The sequence below is a fragment of the Alexandromys fortis genome, unplaced genomic scaffold (assembly GCF_014885135.2).
Source record: "Alexandromys fortis isolate MF-2015 unplaced genomic scaffold, M_Fortis_MF-2015_v1.1 scaffold_21, whole genome shotgun sequence".
Classification (NCBI taxonomy): Eukaryota; Metazoa; Chordata; class Mammalia; order Rodentia; family Cricetidae; genus Alexandromys; species Alexandromys fortis.
This window is the reverse complement of record NW_026067905.1, coordinates 1,205,503-1,231,408: the sequence shown is the minus strand read 5'-3', so window position 1 is coordinate 1,231,408 and position 25,906 is coordinate 1,205,503. Positions and strand designations below refer to the sequence as shown.

The window sequence follows — 25,906 nt, the reverse complement described above, 5'->3', positions numbered from 1 at the left end:
AGAAAGGGTTTATTTCAGCTTACAGGCTGGATACAATCAAGAGGACACCGAGGAAGAACTCAAGTCTGAACTTGCAGGCAGAAATGGAAGCAGAGTCCATGGAGGAATGCTGTTTTTACTGGCATGGTCCCCAGGATTACTCAGTCCACCTGCCCAGGGTTGGTACCGCCCACAGTGCGCTGGGCTCTCCTCAATCAGCAGTCAAGACAAAGCCCCACAGGCTTGCCTGTGGCCAATCTGCTGGAGGCATTTCCTTAGTGAGATCCCTTTCCCAGATGACTCTAGCTTGTGCCAAGTTGGGAGAAAACTAAGCAGCATGCTACTCATTGACCCCGCTTGCACACACAGGTCACCTTGCTCTCATTTGCACGGGAGCCTCTTTGTCTCCCTTTCTGTCTCAGTCTGTCTGTCTCTCTCTCTCTCTCACCCACACACAGAGCCTCTGCCAGGGTCCTGCTTCTCCATCCCTTCTCTTCTCCTCTTTCTGTGTGGAGTGTGTTGATGTGTGAAACATCTTATCTGTGGAAACCCACTAGAGTGTAGGCATTTTGAGATCAAAGATCCTTCAACTTCATGCTTTGTCTGTATCACGCTCAAGGCTGACTGGTCACAGACTGAGGGTGCACATTCTTGGTTACACCCTCGGGTTATTGACTCTCAGCAAATTCTTATCAAAATTGAACTACAGCCTGCCAAAGTTACTTTACAGATCTAGAAGAGCAAAATTCCATGAGATATTTGTCTTAGTTATCTTAATTACAGTGGTCATTTCAGTGCCATGAGGATATATGGAACTTATAGGACTTGGTACTTTCATTGCTTTCTTCACTTTCAACCTCATCTGTCTCCCTGGCCTGACTGATGGCCGTCTCCTTCTTTGGTCATCGAGAGCGAATGTGAAGTCAGCTCGGTTGTGCATTTTCCCAGCTCCATGAGGAAGGCTGCATCAAGATCATCCTGGTTTGTCCTTCAGTGACTTTATCTACTTGAAGAAGGGAAGTGGCTAAAGTGAACCATGCTAGTTTGAGAAAAAGAGTTGCACGAAGTCAAAAGGAATGCTCTTTATTTGTAACAAATGCATGCATACAGAAGATTTATGCAAATTGAACTTTGTGTTGAATTATTGATGCCACACAAAATGCCCCAACAGATTTGTCCCAGAATGTTTACATAGGCTCATAATACACTAGGACATAAAAAATCAGAGTTCAGTAGAACTCAGCAAACCCACCTCCTGCTGTGAGCTCAGCATTAAGAGCTATAGATAGTACAGTTTTGATTTCCCAGCAAGCCTTCCGTAAGAGTGCACAACAGAAGTAAACTGTGCTGAGACCTGTGGGAAAACACTGAAGTTAAGTTCACACAGCCTTCCTTACGGTGCCCTCTAGTAAAGGCACAGGGTAATACACCTTACAGAAAGCTGCAGATCCTGGATTAGTGTTGGGCATGAGTTGGAAGAGAGCATGCATACTCTAAATACTATAATCATAAGCATGGACATATTCAAAGGAAAGTTCAGTCTCTAAATTGAAAAATTAGAAAAATTTATAATTTAATTGAGATGACATTAAGACAATCCGGGCATGCCCAGTGATGTTCATCTGAAGGACTATCATTCATATTCATCAGTGTGCGATAGGATCCTACTATTAGGTATTCCAAGCTTGGCAGGATGGTGTCTGTTTTTATTCTGATATGACTCAATCCTTCACCCCTTTTCCACATCAGCACAGTTCATGGTGGATTTACAATAACAACGCCATTCTGAGCAGGAACTACTCCAGGCCTTTCTGAACACACTGGAAATGGCTACAGAGTTCAGCTAATGGAGAATTTTATGGCTCCTTTTATTAATAATTCTCTACTGTCACCAAACGCGTTGATAATAGTCTCTCACGAGTGCCACTTTTGACACGTTCTTGAAGTATGTGTTTCTCACGGGAATGAAGACCTGCTTTCCACCACGGTAGAATATTTACACGTTTTCTAGGCGTTGCTCTGCAAAGCTGGGAAATCCGCTTCATTTCCCATCTGAATTCGTATACTCCTTCAGGCATCTGCCCACATCGCTGTGTTTCATCTTCTCTGTGAACAGTTCATCAAAGGCACTCCTCTGCTTTGGAGTGAAGTAGTTTATCCAATCACCCACCACTCCTGGAAACACAAGAAATCTATCAGGCAGGAAGCTCACAGAGGAGACCTGTCAGCTTTGCAGTCACACGGGAAAGCACTTGGTATCTCCTGGTGAGATGATGGGGGACCATTTTTCACTTGCTTTTTTGGTGTTTCTAGTGATGACTGTGATGGTTGCATATTAATTTCTACAGTTTATAATTACTTGTTTAAAGAAAGATTTAAAATATATGTTATAGGAGGTCACTTATTCATTTCCTGACTGCCCAGACTCCTGAAATAATCACACAGAAACTATATTATTTGCAATATTGTTTGGCCAATAGCTTAACCATATTTCTAGCTAGCTCTTATATCTAGAATTAACCTATTTCCGTTATTTTATGTTTTACCCCGAGACTTGTGGCCTACCAGCAAGGTTCCAGCCAGCAGCTGGCGTCTTTCTCCTTTGGCGGCTCCATGGCCTCTCTTTGACTCCTACTCTCTTTATCTATCTTTTTTGGCCTTGCTACACTCTGTTAAGCCATTAGCCAAAAGCAGCTTCTTTATTCATTAACCAATAAAAGCAACACATATACAGAAGGACTTTCCACACCTTTCCCCCTTTTCTGTTTAAATAAAAAGAAAGGTTTTAACTTTAACATAGTAAAATTACACATAACAAGTATCAAGCAAGAATTATAGTTACAATATTTATGTCTATTTTATCTTTTATCATAACTAAGGAAAACTATAACTATCTATTCTTCAACTCTATCAAAGACTCCAGAAGGATATAATATTACCTAAGTAAACCGGAAGTACATTGTAAGTGACTTCCAAAACTCTAGAATTGACAGAGACATCTCGCTGCCTGTGAATAGCATCCATTAATAAAGAAACTGTCTTAGGCCTGTGCAAGACAGAACTTAGGTCGATGGGGGAAACTAAACTGAATGCTGCGAGAAGGAAGGGGGAGTCAGGAGAAGCCATGTAGCCATACGCCGGTGACAAATGCTGGAACTTTACCCAGTAAACCACAGCCACTTGGTGATACACAGATTAATAGAAATGGGTTAAATTAAGATGTAAGAGTTAGCCAATAAGAAGCTAGAGCTAATGGGCCAAGCAGTGATTTAATTAATACATTTTCTGTGTGGTTATTTTGGGTGTGAGCTGATGGGTAGTGGAGAAACAAACAAGCAGCTTCTTATTACATATATGGATGTGTTTTTGTTGGAGTAGCCAAGAACAATCAAGTTTAAATGGACTGAAGCCTAAGTGCGGCAGTAAGCACAGCGCAAGTTCCCGTGTTCACCTCCTTGGGTCTTACACAGAGGAGGCTGGGCTGGGAAGCACTACAGAGATGGGGATCTCACCATAGTTTTAGAAACCCTTTCCATAAAATTAACAGTGAAGAACTGGGCACATAAACACCAGTTTTCAATACAGAATGTTTGGTGTTAAGTGTACATAGTCTGCTAGCCTCTCCTAATTTGAAAAGCCGTGTTTCTCGAGCCCTCAGAACTGAATTTCTCACTTCTATTATGCTCCTTTGTCAAACTTGGAGCTCGGGTTCCATCCCTGGGGTCTCCTTGTCTTAGGGCGAAGGGCACATTAATTTATCTCTGAGCTTGTTCTCTGTGATCTTCTGTTTCCAAGGTTCACAAGGTTTTGGCTTGTAAACCTTTTCAAACAGGGGACTGTAATGTATGCTGTGTGTATAACCGAGAGAGAGGCATCTTACATCATGTGCTAAGAAAACACATGGCTGGATTGCAAGCCGGACAATGTCACCAACAGAAAAGAAGTGCATTGTATTCTAGGAATAGCTTTATTTTTCACAGTTTGTGTATTTTGCTAAAAAAACACTGATATTATATGATTTGCTTTTTTAGACAGGGTCATTATGTAGTTCAGGTTGGCTTGGGACACATATATTATATGGATCAGGCTGGCCCCAGATCTGCCTACCTGTGCCTCTAGAATGCTGGGATTAAAGATGCTCACATGATCTTCATATGAGCCCAGTTCATATGAAAAACTAATATACAAAGATGATATTAAAAGAGACAGCAAGAATCTGAATGCAGAAAACTATGACCTGTGGACTGAAACCTGCTAGCCATATGTTTTGGGGTTGTTTTAAAGATTTATTCATTTTATGTGTAAAGTGTTTTACATTGGTGCATGTGTTCAGTAGGAGCTGGTCTTTGTGTTTATAGCCAGCACATGGTGGTACTCAGGTGCTGTTAGTTACAGGTAGTGGTTTCAGGTGGAGTTTCATCTAGGGATGTTTGCAGGGGTCACAATTGTGGTAGGTTGGAGCATGGGGGTAGGTGGACAGCCAACACAGGAGTGTCTCATGTTTATGGGGTGAGATTTGAGAACAGTGATTGCTTTGTTAACAGGACTCTCAAAGGGTGATGTAATACAAACATCACTATGAGGGCTCAGAGTGCCCTTCTTTCTTGCTCTTGTATTTACGCAGCCTCTCCCAATCTTTTCCTTTCTCCTCTTTGCTCTTTTTGACTCCTCTGACCTCTCTTTGTTCTCTCTTCATCTCCTCTCCAGAATCCCCCCTGACCTTTTCCAGACCTTTTCAAGTACCATGTTGTCTTTCTGCCCTACATTCTCACAGCTCATGCAGGCCAGCCATAGGTCTCTTCCTTCTCTCTGGACCACCCTTCCCATCCTCACTGTGGAAACTGCCTAGAGCTCATGATCCACGGACAGGTTCCCATGTGTGGTCCCGGCTTTCCGTCTAATTCTGGCCCGTGTCTTTTCTTGGCTCCCCTTGGGCTGCTTCATTCTCTTGGTATTAAGGTCCCTGAGATCCACCTTCTGCCCCTTGTGCTATCCACTCTTGGTTCCCTCCCAGATGACTCTGCCTCATTCCACAACCTGCCAGTGGCCCCCTGACTGACTTCTTGATTAAACCACACAAGCAGGACTCCTGTCACTGACCCAGGGTGGCCCATGTTTCCCACCTAAACAGCTCATCAGCGTCTTGCTCAGTTCCTCTGCCTCCCTTTCACACTTCTCATCACATTTACAGCCTTCTCTACCACTCTGTGCCCCACTGGCCTGTTTGTGTGGTTCCTTCTTCAACCAGAAAACAAGAGGTTAGGGAAAGGCGAGGAGAGGGAAGAGGGGGGAAGAGTAGGGAAGGAGAGGAGAGGGCAGAGAGGGGAGACGAGGAATGGGGAAGAGGAGAGACGGAAGAGAGACACAGCTTCTTCTAGCGTGGACTCTGACCCCCTCTCTGCCATTGGCTCCCCTGGAGAGCATTCCTCTCCCACCATTTTCATAACCATTTCTCAAACTTTCAGTCCTGGATCTGCAGAAGTATGATCCTGCCCACACACCCCCTCCCCTTTTATACTGAGTAAAGTTGCAGCACTGTGATTGATGTAACAAAGAGCTGAAGGGCCAATAGCTAGGCAGAAAGAGGTTAGGCAGGACTTCTGGGGACAGAGAGGATGAAAGGCAGAGTTGCCAGCCAGATGCAGAGGAAGCAGGATGTGGAAAGGTAACTGAGCCATGTAAAAGAATGTTGGATAATAGATAGGGGTTAATGTAAATTATAAGGAACAAGCCTAAGCTATAGGCCAAGGTTTCATAGTTAAGAAGAAGTCTCTGTGTGGTGATTTGTGAGCTGGTTTGGGGACAGAGACTCCCCCACACAATCCTGCTCACTGTGGCTCAGGCTGTTAGCAGTGTGCATTTTTGTCTAGAATAAGAACTTTTGGAGAAGTGATGCTGTGTTTTATTCAACAGTTGTGTATTAGTTCGAGAATTAATAGCTTATTAATATTTACTGAGTTGAATGCTTGGCTCCTTTCTAAGCCTTGGTTCTGTGACTCTGCATAAATAAGGCTGAATTACAATAGAAAATTTGCACAGTTGAGATAATATCTGTCTTACAATGAGTTGGCAAGTATTTCCTGTGGGGGATTATATTTGGCTGCGTGAAAGGAGGCGAAGAAACATTTGCTCTCTGGTAGGAATCGTTCATGCAACTGTGCATACAAATCTTTGCCTTTATAATTTTTAGACCATTTCTCCTACGTCTGGATAAAAATTCACACACTTCAACGTACTTATAGGGGCTGTAGAGACTGCTCAGAAGTTGAGAGGCTACTTTCACAGAGGACCTGAGTTCAGTTCCCAGTAACCCACAACCATCTAACTCCACTTTTAGGGGACTCAAATGCCCCCTTCTGGCATTCTTGGGTATTGCACCTATGCTGTTACACATACATTTTGGGGGGGAAAGAAGATATATTCACTACTTGCTTCTGACTTGGGCCTGGAAAATCACTGTGGGAGAGTAATTCCTTTCCTTATGTCTCTATGCACATAAGCAATGTGAGGTCCATTGTGAAGACACGGCAAGCACAAAGTCAATGAGAACTTTAACACAATCACTGCCATCCTTGTGTACACAGAGAAGATTGGTTCCAGGATGCTGTGGAGTGATCCTCTTGTACACTGTGAAAATGTGTCGCTGTCATCGTTAATAAAATGCTGACTGCCTGATATCTAGGCAGGATTTCAGGACAGAGAGAATGCTGGGAAGAAGGGTGGAGGCAGAGGAACCACAAGTCAAACAAAAAGGAAGCAAGAGATGAGCATGCTGTACTGAGAAAAGGTACCACCGTGTGGCAGAGGATAGATAAAAATACATGGGTTAATTTTAAAGATTTTAGCTAGCCACAAGCCTGAGCTATCGGCTGAGCATTTACAATTAATAGTTTCTGAGTGGTTTTTAGGAGAAAGGTGCTGGGACACAGAGAAACTTCACCTACTCCAGAATTCTCTGTCACCAACATTCTGAGATGCACAGCTTATATAAAATAGCATCTAAGCTCTGCGTGCATAAAACCTGCATATAGCCTACGAAAGCTTCCCGTTATCGCTCATCATCTCTACATTACTCAGTACAATCTCAATGTCGGTACATAGTAGTTCCTTGCTACTGTTTTGGAAACAGTGAAAACAAAATGAGTCTGCACATAGTCAAGTAGCTCCGGTCTTCGTGGCTGACTGCCAGATGAGGAAAGAGCGCAGAAACCAAAAGCCAAGTGCGCTCCCCAGTGGGAGGCGCAGATGGAGCCATCTCCTCCTCGCTTACCTTTCCTGAACACCAGGTTCCTGTCGGACGTCAGGGCGCAGATGGTGTGATTGGGGTCGCAGTTTTCTTTCACCGCGTTACTCTTCATCTCGCTGAACGAGGTATTCCGCGCAATCTGACTAATATCGCTGTCGTTCACGTCAAAGCCAAGGAAATCAGTTATTTTATTTAGACTCTTAACAAAGTCCTGAGCAACAGGAAAATTAAAGAAAGTAAGTACGCCTCTTATCTACTTACCAAATCCATTCCTTAAGCAAAATTTACTAATTGCTCTTTTGTGGCAGGGTTCCCCCATGTCGCCCCGGCTGTCCTGGAGCTCGCTCTGTAGACCAGGCTGGCTTCAAGCTCACAGAGACCCTCCTGCTTCTGCCTCCTGAGTGCTGGGATGAAAGGCTTGCGCCACCACCCTCGTTTCTCCTCCCCTGACTTTGAATTTAGTTTGGTTTCAGCCTAGGTTGATGTGAAAGACTTACTTTCTTCATTTCTTCATAGAATAAAAAGAGGACGTTTTTATCATTTTTGTGTTTCTCCCAGCTCAACACGTGATCAAACCAGGAGCCGTACACAACTGGAAGAGAAGTACACAGCGGTGTTACTGTTTACAGTGATGGCTTCGCCCACATCTGGCTCCTTCCTAGTCAGCACAGAGGTCAGGAGAGCACTTGCTCATCAGCCTGGGGTGAGATTGCCCAGAAAGGCTCATTTCCTGTTATTTCTGCTGGGTGCGAGTTGTCAGGAGATGCTCATGGCCACATCTTTGCACAATACTCTGGTTATCTTATTCCCTTATTTCTAGTAAATATGTTTATCACCATAAAAAGTAGCAGCAAAGTCAAAACATATGTCTTTCTCAATATTTATATTCTGAACTTTTTAAGCTTCTCTAAGGAAACATTTAGTATCAGTCATTTTCTTTCTTTAAAGTGACATTTAAAATCCCAGGCTTTTATCACAAACATTTTGAAGCTTTTCCTTGAGCCATGGTCTCACTGTGTAGCCAAGGGTAATTCCGAGACTCACAGTAATCCTCCTGCCTCAGCCTCTCAAGTACTGATATTATAACCATGAGCTATCATGCCCAGTTTTAAAACTTATTTTTTAAAGGCTCTTACAATAGTTATAGTATCTATTGTCTACAAATTTTAAACCACATTAAAAACATAATAAATTTAAAAATACTCTATTCACTTATTTTAGTTTAAGACTGAACAATTCAGCCTTAAATATTTATATGCAATTGCCATTATGTATTTTGTTGCGAAATGATACCCTTGAAAAATTCTCCAGGTTCAAAAGTAAAATATCCTTCACTGTGATCTTTTCAGCAGTGACGGTCAGAAAGGAAAGCCTGCTTTTGTCTCAGGACATCAGCTCATTGGAACCACGATCCCTAAAGCAGAGGAGGTTTAAATGTGTCCCCATCCACTGTCCAGGTGTCATTATCACCCCAACCTCCAGCTCTGGCTTATGACCTCCGTGTCCCAGCTGTGATAGAATTAAACTCATAAACTACCCACAATGCTCGACGGTTTCAGATTTTGAGGAAACAAAACGCAAATAAATAATCCTGTAAATATACATATTTCTCTTTATTCATTCATTCTCGCAGTAATGAGTTTCCTAGTGACATTTCCATGTACAGTATTATTATTTGCTATTACACACGCACACGCGCACATACACACACACACATACACACACGCACACACACTGAAATCTAGATTCCACATGTGAGAGAAAACGCATGGTGTTTGACCTTCTGAGTCTGACATATTTTGCTGTGTATTTTTAAGCCAGGAAATTCTGGGACTACTGTGACGTCATTATGGAGTTGGCCTTCTCTGGCATCCCCAGGTAGACAGACAGTAAACTCTTCAAAGAGTTGCCTCGCTTTTCCTTAGCAGTGCTTCCGGCTGATTTGCAGTCTTGTCCAATCTTATCTCAGAATCGCCCAATGTCCACAGCAGCAGTGGAGAACTGGTTCTCTAAGAACGGCCACCCTTTCCCGAGACTCAAATACCTGTAGAAGCCTTTTCTCTCCTCCAGCCTCAAGGGATGGAGGATGATCTCACACCAGCAGGGTCTCAGCCCAAGGTCAACCTCCACCCTCTACCTCCTACCAGTACGCACTGCCTAGGCTCCCATAGGATGTCACTGCCCACAACTGTGGATGTGGCGAGAGGCCTTGGGACGGCCAGAGAAGCCTGTGTCCTGCAACCAGGGATAGCAGCCGACTCAGTCCTAACCACTGGTTGAATGTACTCAACCTCACCGGTGCATCAAGGCTCTTTCAGAAAGAAATGAACTGCAGCGAGCCACAGACTGCACTTATGAGGAAATTTCAGAGCTGAACTGATGGTAACTTCAAAGGCAGCTGTTCTGTTGGTCAGAATTGAAACTCTATTCCATGTTTCTCCAAACGGACAGAGGCCAGCTGAAGAAGAGAGAACTGTGTGGGCTTCCTGGCTAGCGCTCTGTGAGAGTCCATTACTACTGTGTGCAGAGGAGTCCTTAAACCGCTTAGACTCTTCAAGTGACAAATGGAGCTGATTTGTAAATCACAGGCCTCAATTTCCAAGTTGTTAATAGAGCTTTGCTGTAAAGAAAATTGAACTTCTAAAGTAAAGCCAAGTCCTCTTCTGAGGGGAACTGCTTTCTGCACACACGTCATATGTCACAGGCTCACCAGGCCTTCTCTCCCCACTCCTGGCTTTAGCTTACACCCAAATTGCCCTCCTCCCCAGAATGCCCGAGGGCAGAGCTCGCCCAGTCTGTGTGTCTGAGAAGTAAGTCAGAAACTTTGCTTGGTAGAAACTTCCAGAACTTCCCCCTCTTCCTATAAAATGAAGGTTTGTTTGAGACATTATGCCCTTTAGATATTGCTCATTTTCCTCCTGATCGCAGCCTTCAATCAACCTGGTCTCTCAGCCAATATCACTAAGGACACTGACCATCTGTCGCAATCATCTCTGTCACCCCTGTCTTGCCAGTGGCTGTAGTGGCTTTACCGGACAGCTCCTACCATTCTCTACCAGCCCTTTCTGTCTTTGATGTCTTCTCCTTGTTGGCTCACTCAACCATCTCCTTAGCAATGGTACCCTGATACCTTAATGCTTATTTCAATAAACTAAAGAAGAAGGAAAAGTCACCCAGTATTAGAGCAAAAAGTTTCATCCTCTCCCTTCTCTCTGGTTGCTGCTAGAGGACTTTCTACAACTCCGAGTTTAGACTCTGGATAAGTGCTTCCAGCCTATGGCTCCACGGCTCCCTCCCACCTACATGCATTACCGTAATGCTCTATTCTCTGCATTAGCTGTTTCTGCCTTCTTCCTGACACCAATTGTCATGCAAGTCTTAGGTTCTAGTTTCTAGAAATTACTCTGAATATACAGCCATTGTATTACAAAGCAAAACTTTCTGCAACAAAAGACCTGGAAATGGACAACCCTAGGACAAGGCTTGGGGGGGAGCTAGACGTGCCAATGTGTTCAGTATTAAGGTGTCAGTTTCATTGCGCTATTAATGTGGCCCGATAGCACCAGAGCAAAATTTAAAGCTATTGTTTAACTTGAAAGCTACTACCCAGAAAGTAAGAGGTAAATTAGATGATTACATAAGCATCTGGCTACATCACTCTACTCTATTGTCTTTATGTAAGTAGGAGCTGAGATCAACCCAGGATATCATGCAACCGTCCTTAGGAAAGAACCTCCCTGGATGCATACCTGCCTCGTGTGAAACCACACGGAAGTCTCCATGTCTAGCAGAAGGGCTGAGTGGACTTCTATGATGGAATGTGGTCCTTTCTTAAGTTGAACCTGAAAGGTCCTTAAAGGTGTACTATTCTGTTAGTCTTCCTCTGTACGTGAAGGATAGATCTCTAAGTAGTTTGGGGGCTTAACCAAAACCACACAGAATGAAGAACAGACAAAAACTGGTTGCCACGCCTTCCACCTCAGTCATCTAGTCTTTCTAAGCATGTGACAGTCTTCAGAGTCCTTCAAACACCCCCTGAAGGTCACAGGCTAACACGCCCATGCACGCATGCGTCTGCACTGCAGCACATGCAATGCTTTCGCTCTCCCTGCTGTTGTCCCGGGATGTTGAGGTTTGTTTACTTCTTTGTTTGTTTTGAGATGGTGTCATGCAGCCCATGCTATACTTGAACTTGCTGTGTATCCCAGGATCATCTCAAACTCCTAATCCCCTGCATCATCCTCTCACTTGCTGGGCTTCTATGCCCGTCCTCTGTCTTACAAATAAGAACAGTAAAGCCATTGCTCACGTCCAAATAAATGTTTTTAAAGCTTTGGTTTTAAAAAGGATTTGTGCAGGACGGAGAGGCCAGATGAAGGATGTTTATAGATAAGAGCCCATTACCACTAAAGATCTGTTCATTCACCCAAAAAGGTGTAGGAGAAATGCCCAGAATGTTTGTCCAACCATTTCCTGCCCTCCTCCGAGATAATCCACTATGATGGTACGGTGGTCACTGGGTGCACATTTCCCCGGCACCAGTTAGCCTTGCTTCATTCTGGCCTGCCCTGGCACTTTTATGACTGTCCACAGAAAACTAACATGTAGAGGAGGAGCAGGGTCACACGGCTACTGCCCGGCCTTCCCTATACCTCACTTGGGCGTATTCCCATTCTGCATGCAGAGTCATAGTGAGGACATGACCAGGTTGGAGCACAGGAAGCATAGATGAGAAGGAGCTACAATGTGCAAAATGGGAACAAAAAAAAATAGTATTTGCCATCTTGAGAAAAAGCAGACTCGGGGTCTGTTCTGAAAAAAAAAAAAAGATGTGTGTTTAGACTTTATTTATTCCAAAGATGGACTGGAGGCAGAGAGAGGCATGCTAACCATCTTTAAATATTTAGAGGATGGTCATGTGGAAGAAGAATTCATGATCAGGTGGCTTTTTAGACTGGACACCTTGTGGCACCACGGTAAGCAGAAAGATTTTGGAATAAACATTAGGTCGTGGCTCTACTCCTCATTTGTTATGTATCTGTCTGTGTTTGAGTTATTTAGCCTCCCAAGTCTGTTATTCCTTGGAGTTATAAAATGAAGATAGCCTCATCTACCACATGAGGTTCTGGTGAGGGTGAAATAAGATAGTATTTACCTAGTACTTAGCTAAGCATCTCCGTCACATGGGAAGCACACAGTAGACAGTAAGGAAGAAAGAATGCATGGCCGGTGTGGGGTTTGTGAGCCAGCGGTCCAGTGTGGCTGGTGTGGGGTTCGTGAGCCTGAGTCCAGTGTTAGGACCCAAGCCTTCACTGCTCCGGAGGCTGTGGGAGCGACACAGAGACGAGGTGTCTGTGGAGTCACGTAAGGTACCTGCCAGTCTTGAGTCATCAGGATTCTGCTAAATGTGCAGCATTTGTCAAGGAGGGAACTATATCTGAAGGATGAGCTAAATGGCACGAGTCCAGCCTGGTCCTCTGTGCCCCCTGCAGGAGTCCCTGAGGATCTCGGGATCAGGCTTCAAGTGCTGAAACTAACTGCTAGCCGCTGAACTCTCTGCCCGCAAAGCTGTGAAATGGAAGCCCTTCTGTGTCCACTTCTGCAGGCAGGATGTGCACGGGGTAGGGTTCAGCGGGTTCAAACAAGCACCTGAAGGAGTCCAGCAGGGATGGGGAGTGGGGGAGATGGGGGAGATTAGGAGACTGAATTTGACCTAACCACATTAATTACAGGTATGAAGTCTCAAACACTAAATTTTTTAAACCTCAAAAAAGTGATATGTAAATAAATTCCTTAACCTAGGCTAAGTAACCCAGAATGGGGTGGGGGTGGGGAGTTATCAGAAGGTCGGATATTCTTTGCAACTTATTCTTCAAGTAAAAGTTATTTATTAAATGTGTAACTGAGAAAGACTTGCAGTAGCCCACCTCCCACCCCCCCAAAATTGAGTCTTCCAGGCCTTCATCATTTTAAACTCATGTCTCCTAATTTCTTAACTATCTTGGCAAACTTTCTTTATTTAGATTTTTTTAAGGTTTCCCCCAACCACTGAGTCAGGGGAATGAAATGAGCTAAATGGTGGTGCAGGTGCAATGTGCCCTGAGCGGCTTTGTCAGTGTTTCTGGGAGCAATCGTTCGTTTCCTGCTACCTTCCATGAAATCAGTTTGCTCACTATGTGTTCACTGGTTTCCTTGGGAGAATTTGTGTGTGCATATGTACTTTCTCGGTTCACAGCGTCTTCCAGGTAACCTAGCTGCCCTTCGCTCAGCACGTCATTACTTCAGAAAGAACAGTGGTGCATGAAAACAAAGTTCTTACAAAATTAATCTCTATTTTAAAAATATTATAACTCACCCACAAATATGCTTCTCCCCAGAGGCTGTGAAGAGGACTGTGAAAGAATTAAGAATTTCCTTAGACGGAACAAGGATCTTCTCTTCAGCACACAGGTAGAAGCCGGCAGTCAGATCTAGCAAAGGTTTGGAGCCCGCTTTCATTTTGAGCGAGAAAGTTCAAAACATTTAATGATTTTTTAAAAGATGATTGTCAGGGTTGGGAGATGGTTCGGTAGATATAAACACTTGCAGCACAAATACCAGGATCTGAGTTCAAACCCCAGCATCCAGGTTACAAGACAGCTGAGCGTGTCTAAGTGCAACTCTGTACCGTCAGCCTGACTAAGGTGGAGACCAGAGGACGTCTTTGGTTCCCCATAGGCCAGCCCAGCTCCAAGTTCAGTGAAAGACCCTGTCTCAAGAAGGCAAGGTGGGGATGGACAGAGCAGGACACCTAACATTCTCCTAATAACCCTGCATGCCAATGTGCTGCGCACACATACGCACATACACTCACACATGCACATGCACACTCACACAATAAACATGCACATGCATGAACACACACAAGTAAACAGATACAATTTAAAAATAAAACAATGATGGTTGTTAGATTTACCGTCTCCTTTGAGGAAGAGCTCTAAAAATGCAGCCCACGTTTCAGGGGATGGAAGGTTGGGGTTGTCTCTGTAGTAGTGGAACAGGGACACGGCTGTATCCTTCGGATTCCTGATGACGTAGACAATCTGTTGAAACATGCAAATCCCTTATTCTAGGATGAAAATAATCACACACACACAGTATCTCCCAAAAGAGTTGTGACTAAAATTTACCTGTGCAAATTATATCTTTTATTTTTTTAATAGCTGCAGACTCAACACTCCTAGGTTTCTGTCACTGTGTGTACAGAATCCAGTGTGCGCAGTAAGAGTCATCACTGACAAAAGTCAGTGTACAGATTTGGATTCCAGAGGTTCTAGAATTGACCTGGATTTCTGTGTTTTTCACCATCTCCCAGCAGACATGGTACTCACAGCCTGTGGACAGCTTTCTAAATCTATTGACTAAGTGTGGTCCTGTCTTTCAGGGCCAGGGATGGGAAAATCCCTATTTATTGTCAGGCAAAATTACTCTTTGCTTGTCTATATGTTAGAAAACACTTACATGTGCTGTTATTTTATAGGAAAAACTATAGTTTAGACCTTCCCTTTTTGACAATTGAATTTTTTGCCCAGTAGAACATCTAAGATTCCCTCCCAGTGTCTAGGAACACTGTAACTATAATTCAGCCCATAAACATGTATTCAGTGTGTGCTGAATGCCAGGCAATATGCAATGATCCAGTTCCAACAGTAAGCAAGATGGAAGAGTGATTTGCGACCTCTCTCAGTGTATAGTCAGCTGAGGGAAAAGACAATGACATGTGCTCTTGACAATGGAGCAGGTAGGAGTTCTAAGACAGGATTACAAAAGGAACAAGTGAGAAGCCCCCAGAAAACATCAGAAGCTGGATAATGGAGCATCTCTGATCATAGCCAACATTGCAGAAGTTGAGGAAGAGATGTTCTTGTGTTTTTAATTGACAACCGGGGCAGTCACAATTTGCCTAGATAAGACAGAATTTGCTGAGTCATTTTTAATACACTGCTATCTTCCAGTAGCGTGTTCATAGTCCAAATACTGTGTGGCTCACATGAATAGTGAGTGCCTGGTTCCCCATTAATTGAGAGATGTGTAAAGGTCAATATGTGCAGGAATAAAGAACCACCTTTACCCAGCCCCACCCAAGATCCTCTCTAGCTTTCATAACACAAAGCAACCTCCCAGGCCTTGACCTTCTCTCACTGTGCCAGGCTTCCAGAAACCCAAAGATTGGCAAACTCACTTCTAAAAAGACAAAATGGGGTAAAGTAGCAAAGATTTAAGCCTCCATTGATCAGTCAAAAATAGTTGTTTGGACAGAGAAGCAAGCTTTTGGAGAAGCCCTGCTGTTATATGTCCATGATATCTACTCACGAGAATAATGAAATGCATTGTTGTAGATATAAGAGTCAACAGAGAAACCTGAAGAATTACCAGAGAAAGTTAGGGAGTGGAAAGGAAAGAGAGTGTGATACTCTATGAGAGGCAGGGAAAGGGTTATTAGCCAAAGCATCATGAGGGGCTAGAGAGATGGCTTAGTGGTCCTTGCTGTTCTTCCAGATGAGTTGAGTTCAGTTCCCAGCACCCACATTGGGCAGCTCACAACCACCTGTCATCCAGATCCAGAGGAATCCAATGCCGTAGGTGTCCATGGACACCTCTACTCATATGCACATGCTCTCTCTCTCTCCCTCTTCCTCTCCCCCATCTTTTTCTCTCACACACAAATCATAATAAAATCATGATTAAGTATCATAAAATGAGTTACAAAATATGAATTTCATGCCAGGGATTTTCCTAACAAAAAGGGAAGAAGGAAAAAAACAATTAAGAAGAAAATAATGCAACTATAACTCCCTGATGGCCTCTTCTGCCTTTCCACCACACACCCCAGCTACACATGTGGTGCACAGACATACATGCAAGTAAAACACCTATACACATAAAGTATTTTTATCTGAAAAAAGAAAAGTCAAAGTGAAAAGTTTTAGGGGACATTTAGAGGGAAGTCAGCCCTGCACAGGCAGGGGAAGCTTGACCTACTCTCAGGCCTTCAGGACCAATCTACAAGCCCATCCAAGGAGGACCAATAGCCTGCATCCCATCCATGGAGACCAATAGTCTACATCTCACATGGAGGACCAATAACCTATATCCCATCAATGGAGGGAGAATAGCCTATAAGTCCATCCATGGAGGGCCAATAGTCTACATCCCATCCATGGAGGGCCAATAGTCTACATCCCATCCATGGAGACCAATAGTCTACGTCCCATCCATGGAGACCAATAGTCTACCTCCCATCCATGGAGACCAATAGTCTACGTCCCATCCATGGAGACCAATAGTCTACATCCCATCCATTGAGGCCAATACTGAATTATATGCAGCATTGCATCAAGTTCTGATAGGAACAAGATATTCAACTTGTGTTTCAATGGACGGGCAGATAAGGGAGTATTTGCTGAGTCACTAATTTTATCCTAACTTCTGGAGATCAGAAGGGAGTTACCATGGCCTTGGTTCTCCTTAGGGCCATTAAGGAAGGGTTGTGCCTTAAGGCTGAACCTTCAGTGTGGAGATTAAGAAGCACTTATCTGAGCTTCAGGTTCTTTACTCGTAAGTGGCCTATGACCTACATGTGCCATGTGCATGGGACAAACACAAAACCTCCCAGTTTAAGAATGCCATTAGTTACTGTAGTTAGTTCTTCCCTCCATCCCCCCTCCTCTCTCACAAGGAGCTTGTGTGTATCTCTTCTACCCTTCCTCCTTCTTTCTATCTCCCTCCCTCCCCTTATCCTCCCCCTTCTCTCCTCTGTCTCCAACGTTGCTGCCCCCATGTCTCCTCCCTTCCTTTCTGGGTTTGCATTTAATCCAGACATGAAGGATGAGAGTGTCTAACTGCCTTTCTGTTTGCCTCCCTCTCCCTCTCTCTGTCTCAGAAAGGAAAATTGTTCACTAGGTTTTGAAAATGTAATTGAGTTAAGCTTCCCTTGCTCTGACAGACAGACAGACAACTTCCCCTGTTCTGACAGACAGACAGACAGACAGACAACTTCCTCTGTTCTGACAGAAAGACAGCTTCTCCTGTTCTGACAGACAGGCAGCTTCCCCTGTTCTGACAGACAGGCAGCTTCCCCTGTTCTGACAGACAGACAGCTTCCCTTGTTCTGACATTCTGACCCTGCTTGGTTGTGTTTGTGTAGGAGTCGGAGCATGCAGAGCTGCAGTCACAGTTGAAGGAGAATCTTCTGTGCCTTCCGGTGTGACAGGCGCCTTGTTTTGTGTGGTTAGAAAATGACTGACATGGTTGGGGGAGGCTTCATTTCTGGCGATCCCATATGTGTCTTATCTCTGATTCCCAAACATTATTCTTATGTTTTATTTCCGATCAAAATGTTCCTTATGCACATATTTGTAAAAAGATTAAATTGAATGTTAATGCCATACACTAGAAATTTACTTTACGTGTTGAGCTATTGGCATTTAGTGTTTTTCCCCCCTGTGTAGATATGTTTTAACCAAATTGAGAATATTTGTTATACTATACCTAAGAGCATGGTTTCTTCATCATTTTATCATACAAAACTCCCTCCATGAAAATGTAAATAGAAAAAGAAAACGGTGAAAATGGAAAATATTCTTGTAAATTATAATTGGCTTTTAAAAATAATAACCTATGAGTTAATAATACTGGCTTGAGGAAACTGTCCTTTAGCATTTCTTGTTATAAAACTTGTTTCCTAGAAAAAAATAAAAGAATTAAATGTAAATGGCACTTGCTTTGCTGCCATCAAGCCCCCACGACAAGGCAAGAACCCAAGAACCGTAGCTGGGGCTGCAGAGACTGGCTGCTCTTGCAGAGACCTCAGGTTCTGTTCCCAGGACCTGCATGGTGACTCACAACTGTCTGTGACTCCAGGTCTAGGAGATCCGAGGCTGTCTTTGTGTCTCCAAAGTCACTGCATGCACATGGTACACACACACCCGAAGGCGCTCACACATACGCATCAATGAAAATGAATCTTTGGGGGGAAGCTCATCGTTTCCAAAGCCGCACGCTGAGAGCAGGACTCACCTTACACTGCTTCTGTTTAACAGCCCCAGGAATCATCTCGTAGCTCAGATGAGTCGGGATGACTCTTCTCTTCGGGACCATCTTTAGCTCTTCAAACTTAGAGACATCTCCCCACTCGATAGGAGATGTGAGGGTAATTCCAACATTGGGAATGTTCTCTATGACTTCTGCTACCCAGTGGGTTCCTTCACACAAACAGAATATGAAGTGCAGCTTTAATTAAATGTCTCAGCTGAAGAAATGGATGTAGAAGGTGAGCAAGTTAAGCAGGGAAAGCTATGATTCTAATCAGCAGTCGTGACTATGATGCCCCCGAAACCTGATGAGATGCCAACTTGTTTTAAGTAGAATTCTGTTACAAGAGTGAAAAGGTTTGCAAGGGGTGCTTGCTGATTCCCTGGCAAAAGACAAGTTGTTTTTACTCATTTCTAGACTCTTCAAAGTACCAACTAATGTGATTCCATGTTCCATGAGCCCTTCAGCCTTCTCTTACAGACTATGTTCTACCTTCCCCCACCACATACACAAGAAGTTGTCTCCACTTTCTGTCTCCCCACGGTACGCTTCCTCTGTTAGAATAAACAGCAGAATACAGTTGCTACAGTGTGTGTGTGTGTGTGTGTGTGTTCACCTCCCCATTTACCCCTTGAAGATATATACAAACCTCTGCGTGTGCATAGAACAGCATTTATGCAGACCAAGTATTTGGATCATAAATGTTTGTTACACTCAGAGAGCTACTAAAAGTTTGCTACCCTAGAATCTTGGAAAAACACATGAGCTCTGCTTGGTTTTTGTTTTTGATTTTTGCTTGTTTGTTTTTGAAGGGATGGTGGTGATGCTGATGACGTTGTTTTAAGTTGTACTCGTTATCACTGTATTTGCATATGATGTCACAGAACGCACACGAAGGTCAGAGGACAACTTGTAGAGTTGGTTCTGTCTTCCACTTTGTGCCTGGATGGATTCAGATTACCAGGTTTGCACAACAAGGGTTTCACCCATGGAACAATCCCAATAGACCTACGCTTTTGTTTTTAATGCAGAGGTTGAGCTCAGTGCTTCCTCCATGCTCCACAAGTGCTCTTCCCTTCTACTGGACTCCCCATACCCACGTGCCCAGCCTGGAACAGAACTCTACACTTCGGGGAAGATAATGATTTTGCAGCAGGGAAATGAAGGCTAGCAGGGGGAGTGGTGGCATTTGCTAATTTGAAGACTGCACCCCTATGGAGATTAAATCAGGCTGGTGCTAGTGTCCTTAACTTCATTGTGACTTCAGTGAGGTGCAATAGGCACACCCTTATGGCTGAGTAAATATTCAGAGACTAGCACTCTGATTTGCTTTATATTAAGTGTACTTTAGAAAGTCTTTTATTATTATTATTTTTTTCTTAGCCCTATTCATTTTGCAAGTGTGAATGTTGTACTTGCAGGTATGTGTGTGAGTCAGTCGTGTGAGTGCCTGGTGTCTGCAGAGGTCAGAAGAGGGCATCAGAATCCCCAGAACCAGAGTTAAGAGGTGAGTCTCTGTGTGTGTGTGCGTGTGGTCTCTAAAGACCTCTCACCCATGTGTACTTTGCTGCTTCCCACAGTGAGAACCTCCTGGTTTAATTGGGGACTGCAGTGCACACCCGACTCAAAGGCAGTTTGTCTGCTCGCTGTTGAACTGGTTACTGGGTAGCTGCCATCTCCATGTGACCACTACTATGGAATTAGCAGCAGGCAATTGGACATTACATAGAAAGACAAAATTAGCACAGAACCAATTCTGGTGACTAATGCTGGTGTGTATACAACTGCTCAGGAACCAGTTCTGAAGGAAACGTTTTAGCCAGGAAAGGACGGCTCTTAGGGCAGATGCAAATGTTCCAGACCCATAGGCACGAACTGAACAGAGGCTGTTTACTCATCACAGAGACCGGAGCAAGGCACGGTGGGAATTTGTGTGCGCTGCTTTTCTTATTGCATATGATTTATCAACACTTCCGTTTCTTCACGAAGTGAATAAAAAAGAAAACTGTACAGAGCTTTAATTATTTCACCTGAATCTTTCTGAAGTTCAAAAAATTAAATCCTAAAAGATCATGTTCCCCTTTTCAAATAAAATTTCTGATAAATAAAGTTATTTTGAAAATGATTGTTCTGTTTGTTATTGTTACATCTTTGCATCTTACAGTACACTTAAGAAAAAAAAACTCACCAGATTTTGGGTAGGAAACCAGAAATATGTCATCTTCTCTCGCATCAAAAGAATCCAAGGAATCGAGGAGCCCTTCCGAAGACATGGTAGAGAAGAGGATGCCCTTGTACTTGTGAAGGAGGCCCGACTGACTCTGGGATGACATCGTCCACCTGATCTACTCAAGGCTGAGTCCCTACACAAGCCGCAGACAGCCCTGGACCTCAGCCACAACCCCAGCAAGTGGTAGAGCAATCTCCGTATCTAAGCTGACATTCCATGTGTCTATATATACCTTCTGCAATTCTTCACAAGAATAATTTTTAAACCATCACTGAGCCAAAGTCTATTATAAAAATGGTGTTATCTGGATTTTTTCTGATAACAGAGGTTACAAAACGTTTTCTTCCACTGAGTTCAGGTTCGTGTGCACAGAATACTACTAGTCAACCAAGAGTAATCACTGTTAAGATAATACTGCTAATAAAATCCTTTGGTCTAAATAGGTAAAGTCTTTTAGTCACTACAATGAATTATATCACTGAAGAAATGTTTAAAAATTAGATTCCTACAGTTTGAGGGGGAAGGGGACAGAGACATGGGAAACAAGAGTGTTTCCAGGACTTGGCAGATACACTTTCAACAAACTTTTCTGAGATACAGTTTTGAAGAGATACAATGAGAGTCGTAATACCGTGGTAGGAAGAGATCTCTCGAGGACAACGCAAACAGGAGGCTGGAGAGAGAAGAATGAACTCTTCGTTCAGTCACTTTTAGTCTTTGATAATAATATTCCAATATCCCAGATTCCGTCAGATGCAGTAATGAAATGTTCAATCATTTCAGTGAACCATAACAGAAACTTTGGCTTGCCTAACAATAGAAGGGCCAATATACATTAATGAAGAAATGAACAAACTTTTAATTGAGTATCAAAAAATAGAGATAAACTAAAGGAGAAATATTTGAAGGAGAAAGATGCCTATGGCAGCAACAGAAATGAAAGATCATACGTGCAGGCAATAGCAAAGAATTCACTAATAGGATAAACACATGAACTGAGAACAGTCACTGGGTTGTGAGGTCAGTACATGACATGAACTGGACACCTGTCCTCTGAGAGACAGCAACAGGAAGCGGAGCTTGATAGTGGGGCTGTAGCTCAGGCGGTACAGTTGCCTAACACGTGTGAAGCCTAGGAATGGATGCTCAACAACATAGCAACAGCACATGATGGTGGAGGCCTGTAATGCCAACACCCAGCGCATGGTGGTTGAGGCCTGTAATGCCAACACCCAGCAGGGGTAGCTTGGAGGACTGGAAATTCAACGTCCTTTTAAAAAATAAAATTATTGTTAGGATTAGGTTTTTAATAGTTAATTTTTGCATCCCTCCATCCCCATTGGTTCTCTTTTAAACTATTTACTTTTACTTCATTAAAATAAAAATTACCTCATTTCTGTCCTCCTCCCCCTCCCCTGCCCCTTTCAAGCCCCCTCCCTAATTCACACCCTCCTCATTTTTGTTGTTACCTATACATATAAATGAATAGCTACATAAATGAATAACTCAGCAGTGCCTGCATGTATATACTTATAGGGATGACCATTCGGTATTAGACAATCAATCAATGGTGCTCACCCCTGGGAAATGCTGATTTCCCCTCTCTCAGCAGCTGTCAATCACTCACAGCTCTTTACCTAGGGATAGAGCTCATGAGATTCCCATCATCTCCACTAGGGTATCGCTGATGCTGGAATTGTTCAGGTCCTGTTTAGGCAGCCATGCTGTTGAGATTTCACGGGTATAGTTTCCCTAGAAGGTACACTCTCACAGCAGACTTCCTGGTCCTCTGGCTCTTACAATTTTCTGCCCTCTATTTCTTGATGGTCCCTGAGCCTTGGGTGCAGGAACTGTGTTGCAGATGTACTCACGGGTGCTGGGCATCCCGTGGTGAGTTGTTCTCTGTATTTTGACCAGCTGGGGTTTTCTGTGATGGTCATTGTCTGCTATGAACAGAAGTTCCTTGATGAGGGGTGAGAGCTACACGCATCCATGAATATAAAGACAAGTATTTAGAACGTAGTCAGAAATTATGCTAGTCTGTAGTAAGTCGTAGGTGGAGGGTCTCTGTTAAGACCCATGACCTCACAAGCCCTATACTTCCCAGTGCTGCACATGGTTTCCCTCCTGTTGAATGGGCTTCAAGTCCAAATAGAAAGCTGTTGGTTATCGCCAAGAGATAAGCGTTGCTGTGGAAACAGGGATATCTTGCCACGCTGGTCATCATTGTCCTACTCACTACGACTAGGTTGGACTATTGACCACTTCCTCCCTTGGCAACTTGCATATCAATTTCTAATACCACGAAAGCCAGTCCTTAGGGAGAGGCTTTCCCGTCAATTCCAGCTAAAATCCCCTGAGTCCTATGTTCAAAGCACATGGAGTCTTTAGCAACAGGGTCTCACCTTCAGCTTCTCGGAGACAAACAAGGACAATAACACTAGCTTTTGGGGAGTCTCTTGTACAACCCTCATCAACAACTCAAAGGGAGGCTTCTCATGCCTGGTACTGGGGTTTCTGTTAGTTTATGACTCTTTGGGGGGGGGATACTGTCACCTCAAGTTATGTAACTTAATTTAACATATATAATGCATATATTTAAAATTGGTGCTATATGTAATTCCAGGATTCTCTATGTCATTTTCAAGCACCATTAAAGTAATTTATGCCTTCTTCCTCTGATGTGGGAGTAATTTCTTATTAATAAAGAAACTGCCTAGGCCCCTTCATAGGCCAACCCTTAGGTGGGTGGAGTAAACAGAAGAGAGAGAAAGAAGCTGAATCAGGAGTCGCCATGATTCTCCCACTCCAGAGAGAGGCAGGTTAAGATCCTCCCTGGTAAGCCACCTCATGGGCTACACAGAATATTAGAAATGGGTTAGAACAATATGTAAGAGCCAGCCAATAAGAGGCTACAGATAACGGGCCAGGCAGTGTTTAAAAAAATACAGTTTCCGTGTAATTATTTCTGGGCATAAGCTAGCCATGCGGGCGGCCGGGTGCCGGGGACGCAGCCCTGCCGCTCCTAATTCAACAATCCTCCTTCCTACTTCCCCAACTAAGACCCTTCCTTGATTTCCCCTTCCCCTTCCATATCACCTGTATCCCTGCTATCCCACTCTCTAGAGCTCCCCTGCATCCCCAGTCCTCGTCCTTTACTCTGGGTTACTGCAGTTACTCCATATTTACTTACACCTGGAGATTTGGAGTTAGAAACCACAGACGAGAGAGAGAGACCATGCTTGTCATTCTGAACCTGGGTTACCTTACTCAGTATACAATCTTTCTCGTCATTCTTGGCTACATAGGAAGTTCAAAGTCAGCCTGGCTTACATGAGCTCTTGTGTCAAAAGGGGGAAAAAGGATTTGAGAAAGGATTTCGAAACCAATACTATTTATGATGATATGGAAAAATCATGTCGAAGTATTAGTCCAAGTGAGTTCCAAGCAAAGGAAAGAGAACAGAAAACATTCCAGAGATCATTAGTGAGTGCCTATATAGAAATCATAGAAATAAATCACAGAGCAGATGACTCAGGATTATTATAAAGTCTAAACTCTTTATGATTTATAAAATCAATACTGTTGGATCAAAATCCAAACAGGCAATCACACTTCTCTATCTGTTCATGAATGAATGACAGTTGGCAACATCTATGTAGACACAAAAAGGTCCTAGAATCGCCAAATAACTCTTAGAGGGGAAAAGCTCTTAGGGCTTCAGAGATTTTAAGGGGTGCCAAAAGCAGGAGTAGTTAAGGATTATGTAAACTGAACCTAACACTACACGGATAGACCAATGGAATTGAAGAAAGAGTCCAGAAAATGGTACGCACATACATGGTCACTTGATTCAAGGCAAAGGAGAATTTGAGTAAGCAGAGGAATTCTTTTCAATGAATGGTACTCATTCTTGGGAGTGACATGAATCCCACCTTATACTACATATAGATAAATGTTTGAAATAAAACTCTTCTAGAGGAAAACAGGATATCTTCAGAATCTTGAGTAATGCAAAGACTACTTCAAAGAGATAGATAAAAGTACTCACTGTTAGAGTATTAAAATTGGACTCCACAGGTTAGGAAGTCATGTTGGCTTAAGTCATCATTAAGGGAATAAACAGCAAGACACAGACTGCCAGAAAATATTGAAACTCATATATTAAACTTTGTGCTCTTTAGACGGGCTTTAAAAAAAACCTACTAAGATCAAGAGTTTTTTTTTTTTTAAATCAAACAACTCAAGAATGAGAGGAGAGCTGAATGTGTCTTTGAAAAGGGTTCAGTATTTGTACTCATGAAGTAATAGGAAAGCAACACTAACAGTATCAACAGGGTCTGTTTTCAGAACCAAGGACCTGGTGGACCTACTGGTAGTCGAGAGTGAGCAGTCTTTAAAAAATAACGTGAATAAACAAACATTTAGGATGAATTTCTACAACTTGCCCTAATGGTAGATGGCAGCCAAAAAATGTTTATTCCAGAAAATCTATGAAAGGGGAAGGACAATGAGCTGCTGCTCTTTTCAGAGCCCCTCCCTGCCCCCCTCAACAAGGACACTCCATCACAGATAAGAAGGTCAAAACACAAGGACTTCTGGGAAGACAGTCCCCTCCATTCTCAGTTCCTCTGACCACTGAGGTGGCCTCTTCCCAAGTATGTGAGCTGACAGCTGAGGCTGACTTTGACAGGAACTTGGGGGGAGTCTTGGCCCCGCAGATAGTATATAAACTCTCACTAAGAATAAAACAGGGCCAGGAGAACATTAATTAATCAGACTGAGCCTGTGTTGTGAGCACTGGATTCTCGAGGGAGGACTCAATCCTCAGCCAGAGGTCACATAACCCGATACCTGTAGGAAACGGTCTGAGATACAGTTAAGTGAAAGACATCAAGGGCAAGATAGATGTGAAAACCTTTCATAATCAACATTTAGAAAAACCACCTTCACTCTTGTTGGTCTGCTTTTGGCTGTTCTGACAAATGCCTGAGACAAGAGTTGATTTGGATCAGGTTTTCATAGGTTTCCTACATGGCCACTGGGCCCTGTTGCTTTAGCCTTGTGGAGTCATAAGGAATCATGAGAGGAATGTGCACTGGAGAAGGGCTCTACATCCTGGTAGCCAGGAAGCAACAAGAAGGAGAAGAGAAGGCCGGGGTTCCTTTATCTCCTTGGGACATGCTCCCAATGGCCTATCTTCCTGCACTGGGTACCTGCTTTTAAGGGTCAGCCAAATACCAATAGCACGGCAGGCTGATGTGGGACTGTCTTCTGTGAACAGACAGTTTTCATCCTAACTATGGTGATTCCCATAAGCAAAACTTTTGCCTTTCATTAACGATTCATTTGGCCTTCTCAAGCTTTTATCTTGATAT

The 25,906-nt window shown here is 43.4% G+C and overlaps 1 protein-coding gene across 1 annotated transcript; it reads right to left on the bottom strand.

Moving 5' to 3' along the window:
• Positions 1-1,469: 1,469 nt before the first annotated feature.
• LOC126497336 (sulfotransferase 6B1-like) lies at positions 1,470-20,631 on the bottom strand. The gene is made up of 6 exons (XM_050135306.1): positions 20,487-20,631; positions 18,284-18,468; positions 14,181-14,307; positions 7,723-7,817; positions 7,250-7,436; positions 1,470-2,154 (listed from the first exon to the last, which is right to left on the bottom strand). The coding sequence occupies exons 1-6, from the start codon at positions 20,629-20,631 to the stop codon at positions 2,021-2,023; spliced, it is 873 nt and encodes a 290-aa protein (XP_049991263.1). The 3' UTR covers positions 1,470-2,020.
• Positions 20,632-25,906: the final 5,275 nt, after the last annotated feature.